Source organism: Camelus ferus, chromosome 10 (assembly GCF_009834535.1).
Source record: "Camelus ferus isolate YT-003-E chromosome 10, BCGSAC_Cfer_1.0, whole genome shotgun sequence".
NCBI lineage: Eukaryota > Metazoa > Chordata > Mammalia > Artiodactyla > Camelidae > Camelus > Camelus ferus.
In genome coordinates, this window is record NC_045705.1 from 57,894,440 (window position 1) to 57,915,103 (window position 20,664).

Genomic DNA, 20,664 nt, shown 5'->3' on the forward strand with positions numbered 1-20,664 from the left:
GGGAACTCCAGGCTACACCTGGCCAAGGGGCGGCGGACGGGGAGGACCCGGCAGCCGCACTGACCTGTTCTGAGCGAAGACTCCACGCGTGGAACCAGGGTCCAGGAACCACCACTGACTCACGCCGCAGCAGTTAACTCGCGGCCACAGGCCGGGCGCGCCCACCCCGCCGGGCGCTTCCGCCCGCCCCACGTGACGCCCCGGGGAGGGGGAGGGCGGGGAAGGGTAGGGGCCCGCCCCCTTCCCGGCCACGCCTATTCGCCGTCTTTGAGTGGGTTAGCCTGGCCCGCCTTGCGGACAGGTTGGTCTGTGCGTCTCCAATCCTCTCGCTACTCACAGGTCCGTTTCTGTCTCCTGAGGCTCAAGTCTACTTTTACCACCACCGCCCTCTGAGTTTCCATGTCTTCCTGACTCGTCATTGCCGCCCTTCTCCCTGGTGACTCTGCCCCTCGTAGGGACAAGCCACAAACCGCCCCTACTTCAGGGCGGTTAGGGGCAGTTGGAGGCTGGAAGACCAAAGTCTCTGACCTCCTCCTCCAGGAAGTCCTTCCCCACTTCATTCTTTGAGGATATCTTACTTCTCTCCCTGGGCCCACATCTTCCAGTGGCAGAGTAGTGGGGAAGATGCATTAGAAGGCCCAAGGATCCCTTGGCTAAAGGCTGTAGCCTGAGGTCCTGGCACCCAGACACCTTCCCTGGCCTAGAGAATGGGAGATTTCCAGCCATCCTGCCAGCACACACACAGATAAGGGCCTTGGGGCTGGTAGGCATTCCTGGGTCCTGTGTCCAGGGCTGAGATTGGGAGTCATTAATTTGAGCACCTACTACATGCCAAGCCCAGTGCTGGGCAACTTATTCCTTTTACTTAATCTGCCTGAAGGTAAAAATCATCACCGCAGGTTATGAATTAGTAAATGAAGCTCCAAGAAGTTCCAGGGCTTGCCCAAAGTTACAAAGCCCGTGTTGGACAAGCTGGTTAAGTCCTGGTGAGTTATAGAAACTCCTGCCTACCCACACTGGACGTTCACTCTGCCCCTCTAGGAAAAAGAAGACTAAGAGTCTTCCTGACAAGGCAAAGGTAAGTCACTTCCCGGGAAAGGAGGGCAGGACCAGACCTTGGGGAGAGCTTCAGGCCCCAAATTCAAATGGGGTACAAAAACACTGGAGAGGGGCAAAGCACAGGCCCCTCCTCCCCACCTGATAGCAGGGGTGTCCCTGGGGCAGCAGAGGGCACTTGGAGACCACAGAGAACAGAAGCTCAGGCATCCCTGTAGACTTCAAACAGCCAAGTGAAACACAGGATCAGGGGACTGGCTTCTGACCACTGGCAAGGGGCTGGAGGCCCTACCCCTTCTGTTAACACAGGCCTGATGTGTTCTAAATGACCTAGGGAGGGCTCAAAACACAGGGTTTTGTCCTTCACTGCACTGGAGTCTGATGACAGTCACCTCAACCCCCAAACTCCCTCCAGAACATGCTGCCCCAACCTAAGCTCTGAGGCCCACAACCCTGTGGTCTGAGACCCAGGGACTTCTTCTCCTCCTTCAGTCACAGCTGGAGAGTGTCAGACCCCCCAGTCTACAGGTTGGACCCAGGGGGGGCCTTAGGCTAAAGTTCTTTCAGTTGAACCCCACTCTCTGACCCCTGACCCTGGGCCTCTGGCCTAACCTGCTCCTTCTCTTAGAGCAGTGAAAGGGAGCCAAATAGCCTGGAGTGAATGGCAGAATGAACACACAAGGACAGGTGGATGGATGAAGAGTGAACTAATGGATAGACACAAGGAGAATGAATACACCATGGACAGGAGGGTGTGACCCCCCCCCCAACTACACATGGGGAAATGAGGGGATGCCTAAAGGGGCAAACGCCAAGTGATCAATAATGAAATTAACAAAATGAACTGTAGAACTAAAGGACCAAGGGCAGCGGCTGTGCCCTGAACAGGTGGGAAGCAGGGAAGGGATGAGCCGGCCGAGGCTGTGAGATCGTTTATTGGGGCTGTGTCCAGCCAGGCCGCAGAGCCAGCCTGGACCAGAAGCTCGCATCCCCAGGAGACGCAGAGGCTGGGGGAGGGGAGAAAACGCGGGAGAATCCACCGCCCCTGGGCTCCGCCCCATCTTGTCTGGGTGCCTGCCCTGGTGCTGAGCTCAGGTGAGCGAAGTGTCGTCGTCACTGCCCTCGCCGCCCGCGCCGCCCGTGCGCTCCTCCCGGCTCTCTGTCACCGCACTCTCGTCGATGTTCTCCAGCGAGTCCGCATGCTGCACCGACAGCTCCGACAGCGCCAGGCTCGGCAATGGGCTCTGCTCTGGGTGTAGCCACGGTTTGAAGTGCGGCTGATGCTTCTGCTTCCACTCAGGGTACTTGACGCATGCCTTGTACATCTTCTTCATGGCCTGCGGACCCGCCGCACCGCCGAATCAGGGGTGAGCTAGGCGCGGGACTAGATCTTGGTCAAGTCCTCTCCCGCGCCCTCCAGCGGCTCAGCCCGCAGCTCCCAGGATCCTGCTTCTTGCCCCAGTTTCAAAACTCCGCCCCTCAGCCCTAGCTCCCCACCGTGACTCCCAGTCTCCAACCCTGACTCCCCCTCCTCATCCCGGAACCCTCACCCCAACATCCATAACCCCAAAGTCCCAAGGCCACTCACCTTGGGAGCCAGGAACTGAGAAGATTTATTCACCACCCACTTGGGTAAGGAGCCTACGAGGTCAGGGAAGGGTAGTGAGGAGAAAAGGGAAAAAGCAGCATCAGGGACCCAGCCCCCACCAAACACACATACCAGCCCCCTCCCTCCAGCCTGGGGCTTCCAGGGAGGACACCTTCTTCTCCATGGATGGGTGGGTGGGAAGGTGATGTGAAGCCAAGTTCTTTAAAACTTCATCATCTTCACTCCCTCTTTCTACCTTGGACCAAGGTCCTCAGGCTCAACTCTTGTTACCCCCTCTCCTCCCCTGCTCCCCCTACCCAGCTCCCAGTCCCCACCCCAGGCTCTCTGCTAAGCCCCAGACGGCTGCATGGAAGAAAACCACAGGGTCCTAGGTGACCAAAGGCAACACATGGATTGAAATCCTGGCCAGTCAAACTCCCACCTGCTGCCTGCCCTTCAACTCACACTGACTTCTTTTCTCATACTCATCCCCTCTACCTTCGGTGGCCCTGATGCTCAGCCCCTCCTTTGCCTGTTCTTCCAAGCCCCCTGCCCCAGGAAGCCTAGCTGCTACACAGGCCTCTGGGCTGAGCATGCCAGCCTGGACTCACCTGGAATTCATGGCCCAGTTCTCCACCCTGTCTCATTCTCGAATGTCTACTCTGCCTCTAACACCAGACTCACTCCTCCAGAGGTGCTGGGGAGCTCTGGCCCTGGCCACTAGGCCCTCAGTGATGCTGAGGGTATACCCAGGCAAAGATACTCAGGACTTATTTACCCACCCACTAGTCATTCATCCATTCCCTCGCTCACTCCACATCCATTCAGTGATACCCACACTCGACCAGCCCTGGAGACCTAGAGAGAGGGCCCCTCAAGATTGAGGGGCCCAATAATGTGCCAAGTGCTCTGCTAGAGGGGGACAGTCCCACAGGGCAGGGAGTCAGTGACTCCTATGAGTATCAGGGATAGAGGAGGTGACATCTGAAGCAGCCCTAGAGGGATGCGTAAGGGAGGAGAGGTGTTTCTAGGCTGAGGGAAAGGGCTGCCTAGACAAGAAGGTAGGAATATGTAAGCTGTGTGGAGGGACTGGGAAACCTGAGGAGAGGACTTAGACTCCCCTCTGAAGGCAATGGAAAGTCACATCACAAAAGAATTTTAAGCAGAAGAGAGTCACAAGGAAATAAATCTTCTGGAAAAATTCCTCTGGTAGCTGTATGCACAGACAAGGTGGCTGAGTATGAAGACAAATGACAGATTCAGGAGCTATTTAGGAGGTAGAATCAATAAGAATCAGTGACTAGATTTGGGAGCTGAGAAGAGGGGGCCCCAGACAACCCCCAGGTTCTTGGCATGAGTGACTGGAGGGCGGAGACTTAGAAGAAGGGGCAAGTTAGGAGGGGAGATAGTGAGTTCAGCATTGGTCACAGTGAGTTTCAGTGATACTAGGGGACACATCCCAGAGGCCAGTGGCCACAGGGATCTGGGTCTCCACAGAGACAGATGTGGTCACCTGGCTACAGAAGCCTGGAGAGGAGCTGAGCCCTCCCAAGGAAAAGAGGACTGGGGCCTGGAAAACCCAGACCTCCAGGATGGGCAGAGGATGGGGGCCAGTGAGACAAACGGAGAGGGAGCAGTCAGTGAGCAGGGAGCAAGTCAGAGCATGGGGGTGTAGGAGCCCAGGAAGAGGGCTCTAAGCTTCGCCATGGAGCAATGGCTACCACCCTGGCCCTTGCTTTTCAAACCATTGTAAAGACTCAAACTTTGGTTCAAATATTTGGATGGAGATGCTCCCAAATACAAAACACCTCCTAACAGAAGCCTTTTTTGATCCCAGCTGATCAAGGCCCATCCCCTGTGGTTTAGGGAAGAATCCCATGATGGGCTTCCAAGACCAAGCCCTCACCTTTGGGGTCCACTTGGGCCAGGTAGGTGATGACGCAGTTCTTGGGCCCCGTGCTCTGGATGAGGTAGCCCGTCTGGATGGACACAGCTCGGACCAAGTCTTTCCGAGGTGGGTATTTCTGGGGATGGAAGGCACAGGGAGGTGAGACTCAGGGTGGGTGCAAAGGAGGCATCTTTGTGAGTACATGCGCACGTGCGTGCACGCACACATACACACACACTAGAGTTGGTTCACATCCCCTGGCATCCACTCCAGGCCAGGCCTGATGCTGGGGTGAGGAGGAAGGGAGGAGTGAGACTAGGTCCTCCTTGCCCCTCTTAAGATTTCCCTGTGCCCCTCTTAAGATTTCCCTGTTCCCCTCCAGAAAGACCCCAGTTTGTGGTCAGGATTCATGAGCATACACATGGGCACACAGACACACACATACACATAAACCTACACACTCATCCTTGCCCAGGCCAGCTGTACTGCCTGTCCTGCCTGCCATGGAGATCAAGATGACCATCCTTAGGGAAAGCCAGAGACCCTTGCCTCTCACCCCTTACTCTCCCCTTTCCTGGCCAGCCCATCCCACCCACTTATCCACAGTGATGGCCCACACTGCTCTCTCCTTATCTGCTTGAAAGCCCCAGCAGGGAGATAGGAGCCACTGTTCTCACTACCTACAAAGGAAACTGAGAGCCAGAGGGCATGCCTGGCCTGAAGTCACAGGGAAGTCATGGTAGCAGCCAGGGCCCTCTCCCTGGGCTAGGCCTGCTGGCCCAGCCCTACCTGGTACCTTCCCCTGTTCACCCAGCAGGGAAGGCAAGTTGACTCACAGGATGTTTGACTGAGTAGTTCATAATGATGTAATCAGTGCCCATGGGGAGCCAGGAGCGGAGGGTGATGACATCACGATTCTTCAGGGGCTTTGGACACCTCCCTGTGGAGGGCAAGGGTCAGTTCAGCTACACCATGGGCCTGCTTGCCTGAAAGGGAGGGCGTGGCAGAGCCCAGAGACCCAGGGATGCCTGGTTAACTGCCAGCTCCCCCTGATCCAAACAGGTTCACCCACCCACCCACCAGACCTAGTTTCTGTAGGAAAGAGACAGAACAGAATCCTCTCCCCTCCTATCTCCAGCCATCCCTGCTCCTCACAACCTCACATAGCCCTTACCTTGCTGGCCTGACCATTTGTATATGTGAATGTGAGTGTATGAGAAAACAATGGTATTATTGTGAGTGTGGACATGAAAATGTGTGACTGTATGTGGCAGATGGCTGTGGGTTGTGTACACAACTCTGTGTCCATGTTTTTGTATGGAGTGTGTATACATGAACACGGGAGTGCATATGTGTTTGTGAGTATACATGTATATGTGCCCAAGTATCTGGGAGTGGACAGGGATGTCAGGGAGAGTGGCCCTACATCTTCGGTCTCTGAGCAGCCTGGCCATGGGAGGGACCACAAGGAGAGAAGGTGGGAGGAGAAGCCTTGGCTGGAGGCCTGGATGGAGGTGGAGGGGGCTGGGATCAGCGTCCTTGCGCCTGCTCACAAGAGTAATAGCCCACATCAGCGTTGACTGTCAAGCGGGCAATGTCGAAAGTCTCAATGACGTTGCTGTCCCACTTCTTTCGGTATTCAATGTCATGTAGGACGTCGTAGAGCGTCTCTGCTGGCACATCGCGGCACTCCATCCGGCACTGCAGACAGACACATGGGTTGTCAGGGCCACATGGGGCTCAAAGCCCTGGTCAGGGGATAGGAGGGCAGACAGGCAAAGCGGGTAGGAAGAGAAGGAGGACAGGGAAGAGCAGTGACCTCTAAAGCCAGCATGGGCTCGCCTCTTGCCATGAGCCCTGTCCAGCCCTCCCAGAAGCCAACTGTGCTGGGAGATAGACAGTCACTGTATCAGAAACCATCCGCCCCATCCCAGCCCCTACCAAACCTACCCCTTCGTCCCAGTCTCCTCCTCTCGGAAGTCTTCCTGAATTACCCAGCCAGACCTTCTGGACTCCCATACACTGAGTCTCTTTATCTGTGCCCTCCAGGCCCCTGAACTTCATGGGCAGAGGCTCACAGTCGATTCAGCACAGAGCCTGGCATGACTATACGTTAAATGAAATGAAAATCTGAATGAACAAACAAATGCCTAAATGGATGATTTATTTCCTCCATGATATGTGTATTACCTGGCTATACCATTTGTCCCCCTATTTTTTTTTTTTTTTTACCAACAAATATCTTTGGATTTCTTACTATTTGTTAGCCTGTTCTCAAAGAGCTTTCCATGTAGAGGAGCAAAGAGCTTAGGATACCCTTTTATAATTTAACCCCCACAATAACTCTGCCAGGCAAGAAATCCAAGGAGAGACTTAAGGCTCAGAGATGTTAAGGAACTTTCCCACAGTCACCCAGCTGGTAAATAGCAGAGCTGGCATTTAACCTAGATCACATGTCTGGAAAGCAAGTAAAAATAACCAGGTTTCACTAGATTTACACTCAGCAAGGTGAAACTCAGTCCGTATCCTTGTTCTATGATTTTTTTCACCCGAAAGCCCAAATCCCAGGATCAAATTCACTTCAGTGAATGGACAAATTTTATTGTGTAGTTTTAAGGTTTCCCAGAACAGGGTGTTCAGATGATGCCAAGGGAACCACACATATTACCTTCTACTGAAAAGGAAATACATGCAACAATATGAGGGAGGGGCCATACTGCCTTCCCCCTAATCTTGGGTTAGGCCTTGGCACCATGAATGGTGATGAGAGGACACAGGAAGGACTCATCACACTACCTATTGGGTATTCTGGGCACCAGTGCACTCATCAAGCCCTGGATATGCTTCACTTTACAGGAAATACAAAGGACAGAGGAACAAGTATCACCACAAGCATACAGCTAGGCAAAGCCAGATGGTGAGACATTCTGCAGGGTTACTGGTAAATGTAGCCTCTTCTACAGGTCAGTGTCATAAGGAAGGGACTGGGCCAGACTGAGACTTATAGGATACAACCACCACATAGAAAGTGTGGTCCTGGATTGCACAGTGGCTTGGACACAACAGCTATAAAGGACATATTTGGGACAACTGGAGAACTATGAATATGATCTGAGTATTAATAAGATACGCTGAAAATTTCCTGATACAAAATGGTGGAGATTTCTGCCTGAAGAAAAGCAGGTTACAAAGTGGAATTCATGGTCTAATCTCATTTTGGGGGCAAATATCAGCACAGAAAAAGCTTGGGAAGCACAACTGCTGAAGTGTTAACAGTGGCGATCTCTAAATGGTGAGAATATGATGGTTTTATTTTCCTTTTGCTGTCTGTATTTCTAATTTTCTAGAATATATAGTACTGCTTCTGCAATAATGAAAAAAAGTTTTTTTTAAAAAAGTCCCCCAGAGATACTGAGAGGTGCACTCACCACATGCCAGGTACTGTCCTACACATTACCTTAAGCATTTTATTCCTACAGCAATGCTCTCAGGTATCAGCCCCATTTTAGTTACAAAAACCAAAGTTCAAGGACAGCTCCAGCCCACAAAGACTCATTGTGTCATCCTCCCTCCCTGCGTTGTGTTTGCTTTTCTGCTCCATGAGGGGGTATGATAGAACCAGTCACTTAACCAGTTCCAGCTCTGCGGAGCACAGAAGAGTCAGAGATGACTCTGAGGCCTGTCCTTCAGAGGCTTCCAGTTGAGGAAGGAGACCAACTTGGAAATGAAGAGGTGCCCCAGACTGCCCAATAGAGCAGAGAGGAGGGGGTCAGCTTTGCAGGGTGGGGCATGGGGTAGTCAGTGTTCATGGAGAAGCTCAGGCTGGAAGGTAGGCATCTAGCAAGTGGCCCAGATGCAGGGGCAGGTAAGAGTGTGGCCTGCAGGGGATCTGAATGAGCCCAGGGTGTGCTGTAGCCTAACACTCAAAAGGTCCTGCTTCCAGGTTGTCTTGGAGAAACACGTGATTCTGAGGTGGGGTTGGAGTAGGTATAAGATGAGCCTAGAACATCTTACTGTGCCAGAAAGGAAAGATGATGTACGCACAGAATGATAGGGACCTTGCCCAGCAGACACAGGAGCTACAACCAACTCATCAGGGTTTGCCCAAGGCTCTCCCAGTTTAGCATTAAAAGTCCTGCATTCTGGGAAACCCCTCAGTCGTGGGTAAACTAGGACAGTTGGTCACCTATCAGGGGCTAAAGCTGGGCCAGCCCGTGTATTAAAGTGAATAATGATAATAGCAGATTATATTCTACTGAATAAAATAGGAAACCAAAGTATATACAGGTATGAATAAATAAATTGAATGTTTGATGAGGAATAGTGTATTTACATAGTTTCAAAGTAGCTGCCCATCAGATACTTATTAATTACAAAGGGAAAACCAGTAACTTCACAGTGCCTGGCAGATACTACCTTAATCAAGTGATCAAAGTAAACATCATTAGTGCTGGGACAAGTTACATCTGGGTGTTGCCTGACAGAATGCAATGAAAACAATACAGGCACCACTTAAGTGATATTTCTGCCAAAGATGCATGATCTGAAGCTAATCATAAGGAAACTCAGACAAACCCAAAATGAAGGACTTTTACAAAATATCTGGCCTCTAAGTGTCAGGGTCATGAAAGTCAAGGAAAGACTCAGGAATTATATCAGACTGAAAGAGACTACTGAAACATGAGTGAATGAATGAATGCGTGATTGGGCAAAGTGATGAGAAGGATGGGATGGAGAAATGGCAGAGGCCAGATCTGGCATCATCAGGAGCATCCCAACAACCTTCCACTGAGCAGCCATGTGATGGTCCGAGTGCTGCACCTGACATTCAGCACACACTCGCTCTTCACCCCCAGCTTATGAGCTGGGTCATTCCTGTGCTGCAAAACAGAAAACTGAGGCTCAGGAGAGGAAGCAACCTGCCCAAATCATACGGCAAGAAAGCAGCAGAGCTTCAAAATCGGATCTTCTTACACTCTTAACCATCAAGGAGCACTCAAGTGTGGCTTCTGAGGAAACCAGAACTTCTCTAAATCCAAGTTTGGAAGCTGGTTTGGCTTTGCAAGTAATCAAATGTGTTATCCCAGACAGTGAGTGTATGGAAGGGCAGTGACAACAGAATTATGCTTTGTAGGTTAGAATCCAACCTGGGAATGCCTCTTCCCTTGGGTCAGCCTTGGTGTGCCAGATGCACCCATGCTGGGGGCACACTAGAAGGGCCCACATTGTCCAGACTGCCCATTCTTCTTCTGGACTCCTCGGCCAGAGCTTTTCTGGTAGGACCAGAGGTCTCCCTCTGAGACAGCAGGCAGTGGGAGGAGCACACTGAGCTATAAGACAGACCGACACTGAGTGGAACATAAACTCTGCATAATATTTTATCTTTAAGAAAAAAAGAGAAACTTCAAAGGTTTCCCAAGCTCATAGCAGGCTCCTGGGGAGGAAGGTCAGCTGTGGGGCCTGCTGGGAAGCTGAGAACCCAGGTTGTGGCCGTGGCGCTGCAGATAAGGAAACTGAGGTGGTCTGGGTGGCCAGTGTGGAGCAGCTGCAGCCCTGGCTCTGGGCCCAGCTCTTTCCACAGCCCCTAGGAGGCAGCGGGGCTGCACCAAGAGAGGTAAATTACATCCAGCATTGTTCCTGTCCACAGTGGCAGCCGCCACATGGGCAAGGTAATTCTAAGAGACTTCTGGAGGGACCGGTGGGGGTAGGGGTGAGTCACTGGAGAGCACCTGGTGGGCGGGGCTGTGACTGGAACCCACAGCCACTGGGGCCTGGGCAAGTCAGTCACTTTGGCTGGACACCTGGGAGCCCCCCTGAAAACCAGAACCTAAGGGGTGGCAGTGCTGGGACTGCTTAGCCAAGGAGTGAGCCATGCTTGACTGCAAAACCCTTAAGGCCTGGTTTACAGCAGGAAGTCTGACATGCAGCCATTTTACAGCTGAGAAAACTGAGGCCCAGAGGGAGCAGGTGACACTAGAGAAATTAGACTGAAATTCCCCTGCACCCCACTTTCTCCAAACTCCATGAGGTAGAGACTTAGGATTGCCCAGAACCCCACAGAGCCAAGGTCAGAAGCAAGAAAGGCTATCAGGGAAGCTCCTAGAGGCTTTGAGTCTGGCAATTTCAGGTTCTAACCCCGGCTCCTCCCCTTAGGCACAAGATTTAACTTGCCTGAATCTTTGTTTCCTCATATGAAAAATGGAGATAATAAAGGTATCTATCTTATGGGGATGTTGTGATTAAATTAAATGAGATAATATGTGTAACATACCTGGCACAAATACCCGCAAAATAATAGCTGTTATTACTCTAGCAGGTTTCCACAAGTAGCCATGCACCCTTCTCCACAGGGCCAGGACCAGGTCACATTTGCAGCATGGGCCTCTTTATATTTTGGGCCCCAGGCGCCTCTCTTTCTTCACCTAGACCTGCCCTTCCATCCACTCCACTTTCTGGAGTCTGCTGTGTGCCAGGCCTGCAACTGGGCAGCAGGGACCCAGAGGCAAACCAGACCTGGGCTCTTCCCAAAAGAGGTCCCATCAAGTGGGCGGTGGGAGTGATGGGGACACAAAATCCCCCTAGAGAATGAGCTGGACTGAGGGAGGTGGGGCATGGGAACTAGGGGATCAGAGGGCAACTGAGCCCAAAAGGAGAGAGAAGGCATTTCAGGCAGAGACTGGAGGGTGCAAAGGCCTGGAGGCTAAATAAATAAGTATAGAGCAGGGTCCAGTGCCCCAGCTGTGTCTCACTCTACCCTTCTCCTCTCTCCCACCCCTTGCCCTGTGCTTCTTTGGGAGGCCCTTCCCAGGCTCCGTGTTAGAGAAGAGGAATCTCCACAGGAGGGAAGTGGTGGGGGAGGGGCTGCAGTATCTCCCAGGACCCAGGGAGATGGCTGACCTGAGTAGGGCGAAAGAAGGCAGGTCACGTCCATGGGGCTGTGGTGTGGCTTTGAGGGCCAATGGCCAGGGCAGTAACAAGCAAACTGAGACACAGACAGGTGGACCCAAGTCTGGCCCTCACCCCAAGACCTCACACAGTGGACGGGTCTTCAATATCCTTGCCCATGGGATATGTGGGGCATGCAGAATATCCCAAAGTCCTAGGGACCAGCGGATGATCTCTTCCACCACCAGTCTTCAGGTTACCACTGGGGAACCTGAGGCCCAGAGAAGAGCCTGAAACATCCCTCAGGCTGTGCTGACTTCTCAGCATGCTGATTTTAGCAGTTTTGTTAAAGGAGTAACTGTTAAGTAAATCACCCTTTCCCAAAAGAACTATATTTAAAACAGAGAAAGCGCTCCTGGCCAGGGGTGGGGCACTAACTATCAAATCAATCATAGCCTCAAACAATAGCCACAACCTCAATAACCATTACCATATGCTCCAAATCACTAATTCATCATCCTACAAAGGAGACAGCAGCACCTGGACCGTGGACCCCACAGGGGCTGAAATTTAGGTCAACCCACCTCCGCCAGCTGTCAAGGGTGCCAAGCTGCATTCTATACGGACATTGGTTCTTACCCTTACCCAAAATCCTAATGGGTATCATTATCTCACTTTACAGATGCAGAAAGTAGGTCCCAGAGAGGTAAAGTGATTGATCAAGGCCACATAGTTAACAGAGGTACAGTGGAGAACCAGAGCCTGGTATGACAGACTCCAAAGTGTCAGAACTGTGTTTCCTCCAACAAGGGGCAGGACTGGCTCAGCTAAAATAAACACGCTGGCAATGGAGGCTGCCTTAGTTAATTGATGGTTATTACGCAATATTCACTGGATTCAGAAGGGCTTGCTGACCAAGGAGGCGAAGCTCAGAGAGCCTTCCTCTAAACAAAATTCCTGACTCCATCCTCAGGCCCCACTGGGCTCAAAGGCAAGGTCGTGCTTTTCCAAAGCCCAGCACTGGAGCTCTGCACCTAGAAGCCCCTTCTGAGAAGGCTCAGGCCATTGCATTGCCCACCAGGCCCAGCTTGGCACCCTCAGGCTCAGCAATTCCAGGCTGTCTGGTCAGACAGGCCTCTACCCTGCCACATCCTGCCTGTGTGGCCGTGGCTTGGGCAAAGGGCTTCAGCTCTGAGTCCCAGTATCTTCATCTGTCAAACAGGGATAATCCTTCCCTCAGAGTGGAGCTGTGAGGATTAACTGAGACTTGTACGTAAAGCCCCCAGAGCAGCTGCCCTCCCTTCCGCCCTAGGCTCCAGTAGCTTTCCCTGACGTCTCAGGCCCTGCCGAGGGGAGTGCTTTCCTAGTAATACCAACGGGCACGACATACAGGGACAAGGAACAAAGTTTAAAACAACGAAAATGTCCTGGATCCCATCATAGGGTAGATGGACAGGGAGGGGTGGGTGACCCTTTTATACCAGGGCCCTCCACCGGCTCCAACCTCAAAACCCACAGCGAGGCACTGCCCCCACCATATCAGTCCAAGCACTGAGACATACAGAGACTGTCCCAGAACACACAGCAGATGAGGGGCTCAGCTCCAGTGGCTCCTCTGCCCTGTCTGCTCCGGGTCTTCCTCCTGGAGCCACTCACCACCTGCTTGCTGGCTTCAGGGCCCTCCACTGCCCCTCCCAAAGGCCTCAGAGGGCCAGCATGGAGCCAAGCTGCTTGAGCACCTGCCCTTGCCTCTCGGTTTCTGGGCTTCCCCCAGAATGGAGCCCCCTAAGGCCTTCCCCAATGTCCCCCCCAGATCTTAAGAGCAGCTCAACAGCACTAACACAAGGGATCAGGGGAAGTGGTGAGAGGGTGTGCAGGAGGAGAGAGATCTGATAAGTCCTGCTTTCCCAAGACCTCCCCTCACTGGCTCCTGTGCTATTTTGTCTTCAAACTTTGGCTTGGCTGTTCCCTGTCCAGACAGCCCACCCTGCTCCTTAATTCTTCAGGTTGGGCTGGGGGCCTACTCCTCTACCCCCGACCCCTACTACCAATGCACCTCCCTCCATCAGCACACACTGCAGTGTATCAGTTTGCCTGCGGCACCATGGTCCCTTGTTCATGGCGTCCCCAGTGCCTGGCATAATTTAGCAAAGAACTGTTGCCTGAATGGAAGGATGGATAGGTGAGCCAACAAACAGGTCATGCCTGTGTGAATGTCTCTGTGTGAGTGCTGGGGCCGTGGCCGGTGGTCCTCAGTGCTCCTGTGGAGAAGGAAGGGTCGTCATGAAAACCTCTTGGACTCTTGTAAAACTCTCTATGGCACCTGAGGCTGATTACTACTACTGCCTTCACTCTCTTATAAAATGGAATGTAAGAGGGGGTCAGAGACAGGTTCAGGGCAGATTCTGGGACCAGCTGTAAGATCTTTAATAGTTCTGATAAAGAACAGTAAACTAGAGCTGTACTGAAGTACCAATTCATAATTGGTAAATTAGCAAAAACATATAAAATACCCACTGCTTGGGAGGACGTGATAAAACTGTTACCCAGTTAGTGACAGCAAACACTGGTTCCCCTATTCTGAAAAGCAATTTGGCAAATATTTTTAAAATTATAAAAATGTATCTTTCAACTCAGTTTCTGGAACCCCAGGACCAGAAATGTATACTCAGGAAAAAATATACAAAACAAAGAAAAAACATTCTGTTACAATATTCATGACTATATTATTGCATTTGTAATTAGCACAGTATATTGGAGGACAACCTGGAACATCACCAACAGCAGGGCCTGGTTAGGTTAAGAATAATACATCACCTTGAGTATCACCCAGCTACTAAGGACAGTGGGCTCCCCCAGGTTAGGGACAGGGGCCCCTCAGAACCCAGAACAGGCCTGGCAGGGAGCAGCTGCCAGAAATGTTCATGAATTAATAATTCTGTAGCAATAGGAGAAACTTCCACAGATGCACTGTTAAATGAACAAAAGAGGACACAAACTTGTAGCTGTGCCATGGTCTAAACTGTGTATAAATTATCTACACCCTTGAATGAGAGCTGGAAGGAACCAGGGAAGAGTTTCACTCAGAAATTGAAGCTCTGGGTGATTTATTTACCATTTTTAGATTCTTGTTACTGTTGGTACAATAGAGTTTATACAAGATAAAGAAACGATACTTTTTTTTCTGAGTGTTGTCCAGAGTCCCAAGGTCCCGGTTCCCTGGACCAGGAAGTCTGGAATCAGCTGAGATGGCTCTGAGGCAGCCCAGGCTGATGCCAAGTTACCTCAGAAATACTCTGCATGGTGCAGCCATGCCGGGAGCGGAGCCAGAGGGGACTCAGGGCCCTTCTAACCTCGGCCAGGGCACAGGCATGAAAACCCTGGAGCCTCAGGGCAGGGACCAAGGCAAGTAGGGGACACAGGCACAGGGAGGGGCACCTATGCAGAGTCCTACAGGATGAACAGAAGAGTAGATGGCACCCAGATGTGAGGACAGGGAACAGGCTCCTGGCAGAGGCGCTGGCCTGAGCCTGGGGACTAGAAATGGCCTGGCCTGGCTGGGGGAAGGAGAGAGCTCATGCAGTTCCACGAGGTAACCCGAGTGGACAAGGATAGAGGCAGGAGGAAATGGAGTGGTCCCTTGGGTCCCTCAGACCATTCATTCATTCATCCATTCAGCTAATGTTAACAGTGTGTCAGCCCTGTGCCAGGCTCTGTGCTAGGGGCCTTGTAAATTCACCTAATTCCATCCTCTCAGTCACCAGGAGGAGGGAAGACCATGCCCATTTGTAAATGGTGGCTAAAAAGAGTGAAGTGAAGAACCATCCTGGAACCCAGTATGACCCAGAGTCCACCCCTGAGGCTGTTCCCTAAGAACCAGGCTTTGCTCTGTGAAGAACCCAAGGAATTGCAGGTGGGCCAGCACTTGGCCAAACAAGGACTGTCCCTGGAGGGTCCATTCTAGGGGCTGGGGCTGTTGGAGAGGCTCTGCCTGGAGTTGGGGAAGCTGGAAAGACACAGAGAACAAATGTGGTGTGGGCCCAACACAGGGTCTGTTTCCCCCACCTTCAGGCTCAGAGTTCTTACCTGCAAAATGACCAGACAAGCCCAGTGCCAGGGGATCTGGCAGCAGATACCCCCAACCCATTTTCCCTCCAAAAGTGAAGCCGTCCTGAGACTGGTGGTATGGGGAGGTACTGCCATGCCTCCCCCAGACACAGCTTCCCCAGTCTGCTCAGGAAGACCAAGCCAGGCCTCTCTGCTGCTCCCAACCCAGGGCTGAGTGACTCATCCCTACTCTGCCTCCTTCCCCCTCCCCTCCCTCCAGTCTCCAGCGGCCTCCCTGGACCCACCCCCACCTCCAGGCCCCAGCTCTGCAACCATGAGGAACATTCAGCTCTGACCTCTCAGAAGCTGACCTCCTGGTCTGGAGCTCCACTCTGCTCCAGCCCTGGGGGAGATGGGGGAGCCAGACAGAGGAGGTAGAGCTGAGAAAGATAGCAGAGAGTGGGTGGACTGGCAAGAAAAGAAAGGGGGTGAAGGAGACCAGTGAAATAAGACAGGGGCCAGGGCTGACACACAGATGTCAAGACAAAGACAAATTGGATAAACACTTCCCAGGGCTTTGGGGACTGCCAGTGGCCTGATGCCCCCAAAACTCTCTAATGAGCTCCAGATTGTGTCTTCAGCAGCCTCCTGGGCATCAGCCCCTGGACAGCCTGCAGGCTCACATTCACCATGTCTGCTACTGTTGTATCATCCACCCCCAACACCCACTCCCCTCCTGGTCCACTCAGCCATGACCTTCCCAACAGCTCCTCTTTGCCAACCCTAGGCAGGCCTTACCATCCCTGCTTGGAACACTGCAGCCGCATCCTCATCACTGGTCTCCTGGCTCCCAGGCCAATCTGTTGCCTGCAGCCAGGGAGCTTTGTAAAACCCAGTGATGACGGTACTGCCCAGCTTGAAAAACTGCAGTCTCTGCCTTCAGGATCAAATCCTAACTTTAAAACATCCTCCCCACTCTGGCTCTGCCTCTACTCCCTCCTCACCCATTGTCTATAACCCTGCTCCTGGGAGTGCACCTCACTGAGGGGCTCACCAAGACCTTCTCAGCCTGCCACCTGACTCCTGTTGGGCCCCCCAGGTCCCACATAGATACCACTCCCCCCATCTCCACCATGCTGTCAGCCACTGGCCTCCCTCGTCCTGAGTCCTCACGAAGGGCTGTCAACGTCTCCATTGGTCTTCCCAGCTAGGCCTTAATAGCAAGGCCTGGGGCTGATCCATCTCCAGGTCCCCAGCACCAGCACAGTGGCTGGCAGAGTGGATGGGAAGCAGGAGAAGAGGTTCATCAAATGAATAAATAACTAGGACAGAAAAAAAAAAAAAAAAAGGAGAAAAAGGGACACATAAAGGCAGAGGCAGTAACCATCAGAGACAGGGATAGAAAATACACCCTAAAGGGAGACTCTGAGACCCAGAGACAGGCCCAGGGGCAAAGACAGGAAGCTGGAGGGAAGCAGGAAGCAGGGATGGGAAAACCGAGGCAGAGCCAGAGTTGAGCAGTGGGGTGGGAGCCACCAGGAGACAGCTGAGGAGACATAATTGGATCAGAGACAACTCTGCTGCAGTGAGGGGGTGTGACTCACACACACAGAGTAACGCCAGACACAGAAACACACACAGAGTCTCACACTCAGAGGCACAGACACAAAACCTTAGGTGCATACACACATACACACACACCCAATATGGATTTAATGACCCTTGTCAGGTGCCCGCCCCTGAGGGCTCATAGTCTACCCAACTAAGGACCAGATGACACACACAGTCACTCACAATCCAGCTCCACACACAGAGGGCCCAAGTACAGAAGGCCAGACAACTCCTACCATGTCATCCTGTCCTCATAACACAACCACCATCTGGTATGTTATTTAGTTGTTTGCTTCTGTTTTGCTTGTCTCCCTTGCAAGACGTAAACCCATGACAACAGGGTCTGATCAGTCTGGTTTGCCACTAAATTCCTGGATATACCTGGCATATAGTATGTGCACAATAAATATATGTTGAATGAATGAATGTTGGAGACACACAAGGGAACTCCATCCCCTCTGTCAGGTCTCTGCCTTAAGAATCATCACTTCCCTAGTTCAGCACCAGGTCCCAGGTAACCAGGAAGGGTCCAGAAACAGAGAAGGGGCATCTAGGAGATGGTAGAGGGGATTCTCAGGAAACCAGGGGTGGATGCAGGCTGTGACATGAAACCTAACGTAAGAGATTAAATGGCCCAGGCACTGCAGGAGACCAAAGGTGGTAGTTACACCATTTCCCATGGCAGAGGGTGGGGGTGAGTGGGGGTTAAACATGCAGGCATTGTTCCCCTGCCCCAAGACATAAGGATTCTAGAGAGAGGTCAGAGGTAGCAAGTAGCTGCCTTCAGGGAGCCAGGCTGAGAGGCAGAAAGGCTAAAGCCCCCAGAGAACAGCTCCAGCTGCCCTGTGCCACCTGCACAGTCTCCCTTTAATGACAGGTGAAAGGAGTCTGTATTTGGCATGGGACCCACCACTAAGTTCTGGGCCTGCTGCTGTCTTACACTGCCTATGTTTCTGACGCTCTAGGGGTCCTGGAGCATTGAGGCCAGCCCAGCAAGCCTGAGGGAATACAGTGAGGTACAGGGAGGGACAAAGACACCTCAAGTTCAATGTCTGGTCTGAGCATCTTTACTCCCACCTGTTGCTGGAGCATGCTCACCTGCTCAGGTCAGGGGCAAAGGTGAAGGGGCAAGGCGGGAATATCCCCGTCTATCTTGGTGGCCGCTGGCCCCTCGGGAACAGGCTGGAGTGGCCAAGCTGAGGTCCCAGATCCCTAAAGAGTTTCAGGCTTCTGGGGTCATGGTGCCCATAGCCCTGGCTCCATGAGGCCCAGTCAGGCATGGAGATGCAGGGGAAGAAAGAAAACCCATCTGTCTCCAGGACTCCCTCCTTTCTGTCATCTCCTAAAACTTTAAAGACTCTCTCAGCTGGAAACTGAGCTGGGGCTTGTTAAAGTTTAAAAGCCAGAGCCTGGAGAGCTAGTCATGGGGGCACAGAGCCAGCCCAAGGGCTGAGGGCTCTTCTAGCCCTAGCATGGAGGCTAACTGGAGGCACATACCCCACCCCACTGGTTCATCGCCCCCAGGGGGCTGCGCATTCATATCATCTCACATTCCAGCTTGCACAAGAGTCTGCATACCATAACCACCATGTCCCATCCTTTATACCTCCTAAATCTCTCTGGATGCAGTCCCTTGCTCCATTCCCCACAGCCCCTGCTTTAGCGCAGGCCTTGGCATGTCTTCCCAGACAAATACAGCAGGGCCCTAGTCTAGCTCTCGAATCACCTCCAGCCCCTTGAGTTCCAGGCACCAACTGAACCACCAGCAGTTCTCCTAATGCACTGCCCTGTTTCCTGCCTCTGGGCCTTTGCGCAGTTTTTCCTCTGGGTGGAACGCTCCCAATGCTGTCAAACTTGTATTCTTCATTCTCTACCCAATTCCAAATGGATCACTTGAGCATTTCTCCCTGACCCTGGTTCACAGGCTCCCCTCTGGGTCTCCACAGCTCCTGTGATGACAAGTGTCTGTCCCAGCATCCAGCTGGGAGTCCTTTGAGTGCGGGGTTTGAGTTTGATACCCCTCTCTGTCCCCAACATCCAGCACAGGGCCAGGCAGAGAGGCTATCAGTGAATGTTCACTGAATGAGCAAAGGAATGAATGAAGTGCCCAGAGGCAGGCAAGACAGCACTGCTATCCACATGTGACAGATGACAAAGCTAAAGCCTCGCTGCCCAAGGCCACACGGCCAGGACTCTGGACCCTATGGCCTCAGGCCAACCTAGGCACCTCCTGGAAATCTTCCCCAGAGCCTCCAGCCATCTCTGACCTTTCCCTTCTCTGATCTACCCCACCTGGAGGTCCAGACCCTGACTACTTGGCGTCATGTTCTTTGGGAATCTGTTCCCTGAGGACAGCTCTGGACTACTTCTTCCAGCTGCCCCCACACCAAGTCAGAGCAAGAGCCAGCCAGGACAGGGTTCTCAGGGCCTCAGCCTGGAATGAGGAGCCCCATCTAGGGACCTCTCTGATGGCACAGCCTTACCCCTCCATCCTTACTCCATGTCTAGCAGTGCAGATGCCCTTACTGTGACTAATCTAAGACCAGGACAGCCTCTACAAACCACCTCCCAGCAACTTCCTGTAGAGATAGATAAACTGAGCCCCAGAGGGGACAGAGGCCCAGACTGAACCTGAACTTACTGAATTCAAACCCCTAAAACCCAGTTAACTCCTGCCTCCGCCACCACAGTTAGGAAGACTGACTTGAAAAGGTGAAGTGACCCCTAAGGTCACACAGTTAGAATCAGGTGTTTGCCCAGCTGGGTTCCCTCCAGGGTGCCCTTCCACAGTGACACAGCACAAGGAGACCCAAGCCAGGAGAGGGGAGAAGGTTCTGAGACACAGAGTCCTGGGGATGGAAGGGCCCAGTGCTAATAAGCAGGCCCAAGGGAGTAAAGAGATTTCAGTCTTGGAGTCCCAAAGACCTGGATTCTGATCCTGCCTCAGCCACCTTCTAGCTGTTTGACTGCACAAGTGAATTCTGCCCTGAACTTTGGCTTCCACATCTGTTCAAGGCAGTTAACAAGACCCACACCACAGGGCAGTTGTGAAGATTCAGTGAGAAGGCATGAAGAAAACACCTGGTCCTGTTGACTGTCCCCACCTTCCTCATGACCCTTTTGAGTCCCACGGACTGTTAAGAGTGAGAAGAACCTCTGGAGATCCTTGAGATGATCCCAAATTTCACAGAGGGAGAGAATGAGGTGCTAAGAGGGGACAGGCCTGAGCATTGGCTTCAGAGCTTGGAACCCAGGGGACCTGTGATGTGGAAGCAGGTGGACAGTGAGACAGGTCAGGGAGGGGTGGGTCACTGAAGCTTTCTCCAAAGGGGAAGAAAAGTTGTAGGACAGGAAGTCGGAGGAGATAGGTCCCCACCGCCCAGCTTCCTGTGGCAAGAGGAAACTCAGGTTCTCAGCTGCTCTCCCACAGGAGACCTCGCACCCATACTCCAGCCGCCAAGCCCCTCAATGCCCCTGGCCACCGGGCCCACTCCTGCCTCTTTGGTCTGCCTGAGAATACCTGACTCATGCATTGGGCAGGGGGTTGCCTGAAATTGTCAGTCTTCCTTCCACCAGGGTCTGGACACCT

The 20,664-nt window shown here is 52.5% G+C and overlaps 2 protein-coding genes across 8 annotated transcripts in view; both read right to left on the reverse strand.

Moving 5' to 3' along the window:
* ARAP1 (ArfGAP with RhoGAP domain, ankyrin repeat and PH domain 1) overlaps positions 1-214 on the reverse strand; it is a 61,863-nt gene extending 61,649 nt beyond the window's left edge. For 3 of the 5 annotated variants that reach the window (XM_032489292.1, XM_032489294.1, XM_032489291.1), the window contains exon 1: positions 65-213. The gene's annotated coding sequence lies outside the window, so the exon portion shown is untranslated. Of the gene's footprint in view, positions 1-64 lie in introns of all 5 variants that reach the window. The other 2 variants (XM_032489295.1, XM_032489296.1) reach the window with 2 other exon arrangements.
* A 1,759-nt stretch (positions 215-1,973) lies between these two features.
* Positions 1,974-20,664, reverse strand: part of STARD10 (StAR related lipid transfer domain containing 10) — a 31,847-nt gene continuing 13,156 nt past the window's right edge. For 2 of the 3 annotated variants that reach the window (XM_032489320.1, XM_032489318.1), the window contains 5 exons: positions 6,086-6,233; positions 5,369-5,472; positions 4,551-4,668; positions 2,645-2,697; positions 1,974-2,393 (listed from right to left, as the gene is read on the reverse strand). In XM_032489320.1, the coding sequence (XP_032345211.1) occupies positions 2,148-2,393; positions 2,645-2,697; positions 4,551-4,668; positions 5,369-5,472; positions 6,086-6,233 (669 nt within the window). In that variant the 3' untranslated portion in view covers positions 1,974-2,147. Of the gene's footprint in view, positions 2,429-2,644; positions 2,698-4,550; positions 4,669-5,368; positions 5,473-6,085; positions 6,234-20,664 lie in introns of all 3 variants that reach the window. The other variant, XM_032489319.1, reaches the window with a different exon arrangement.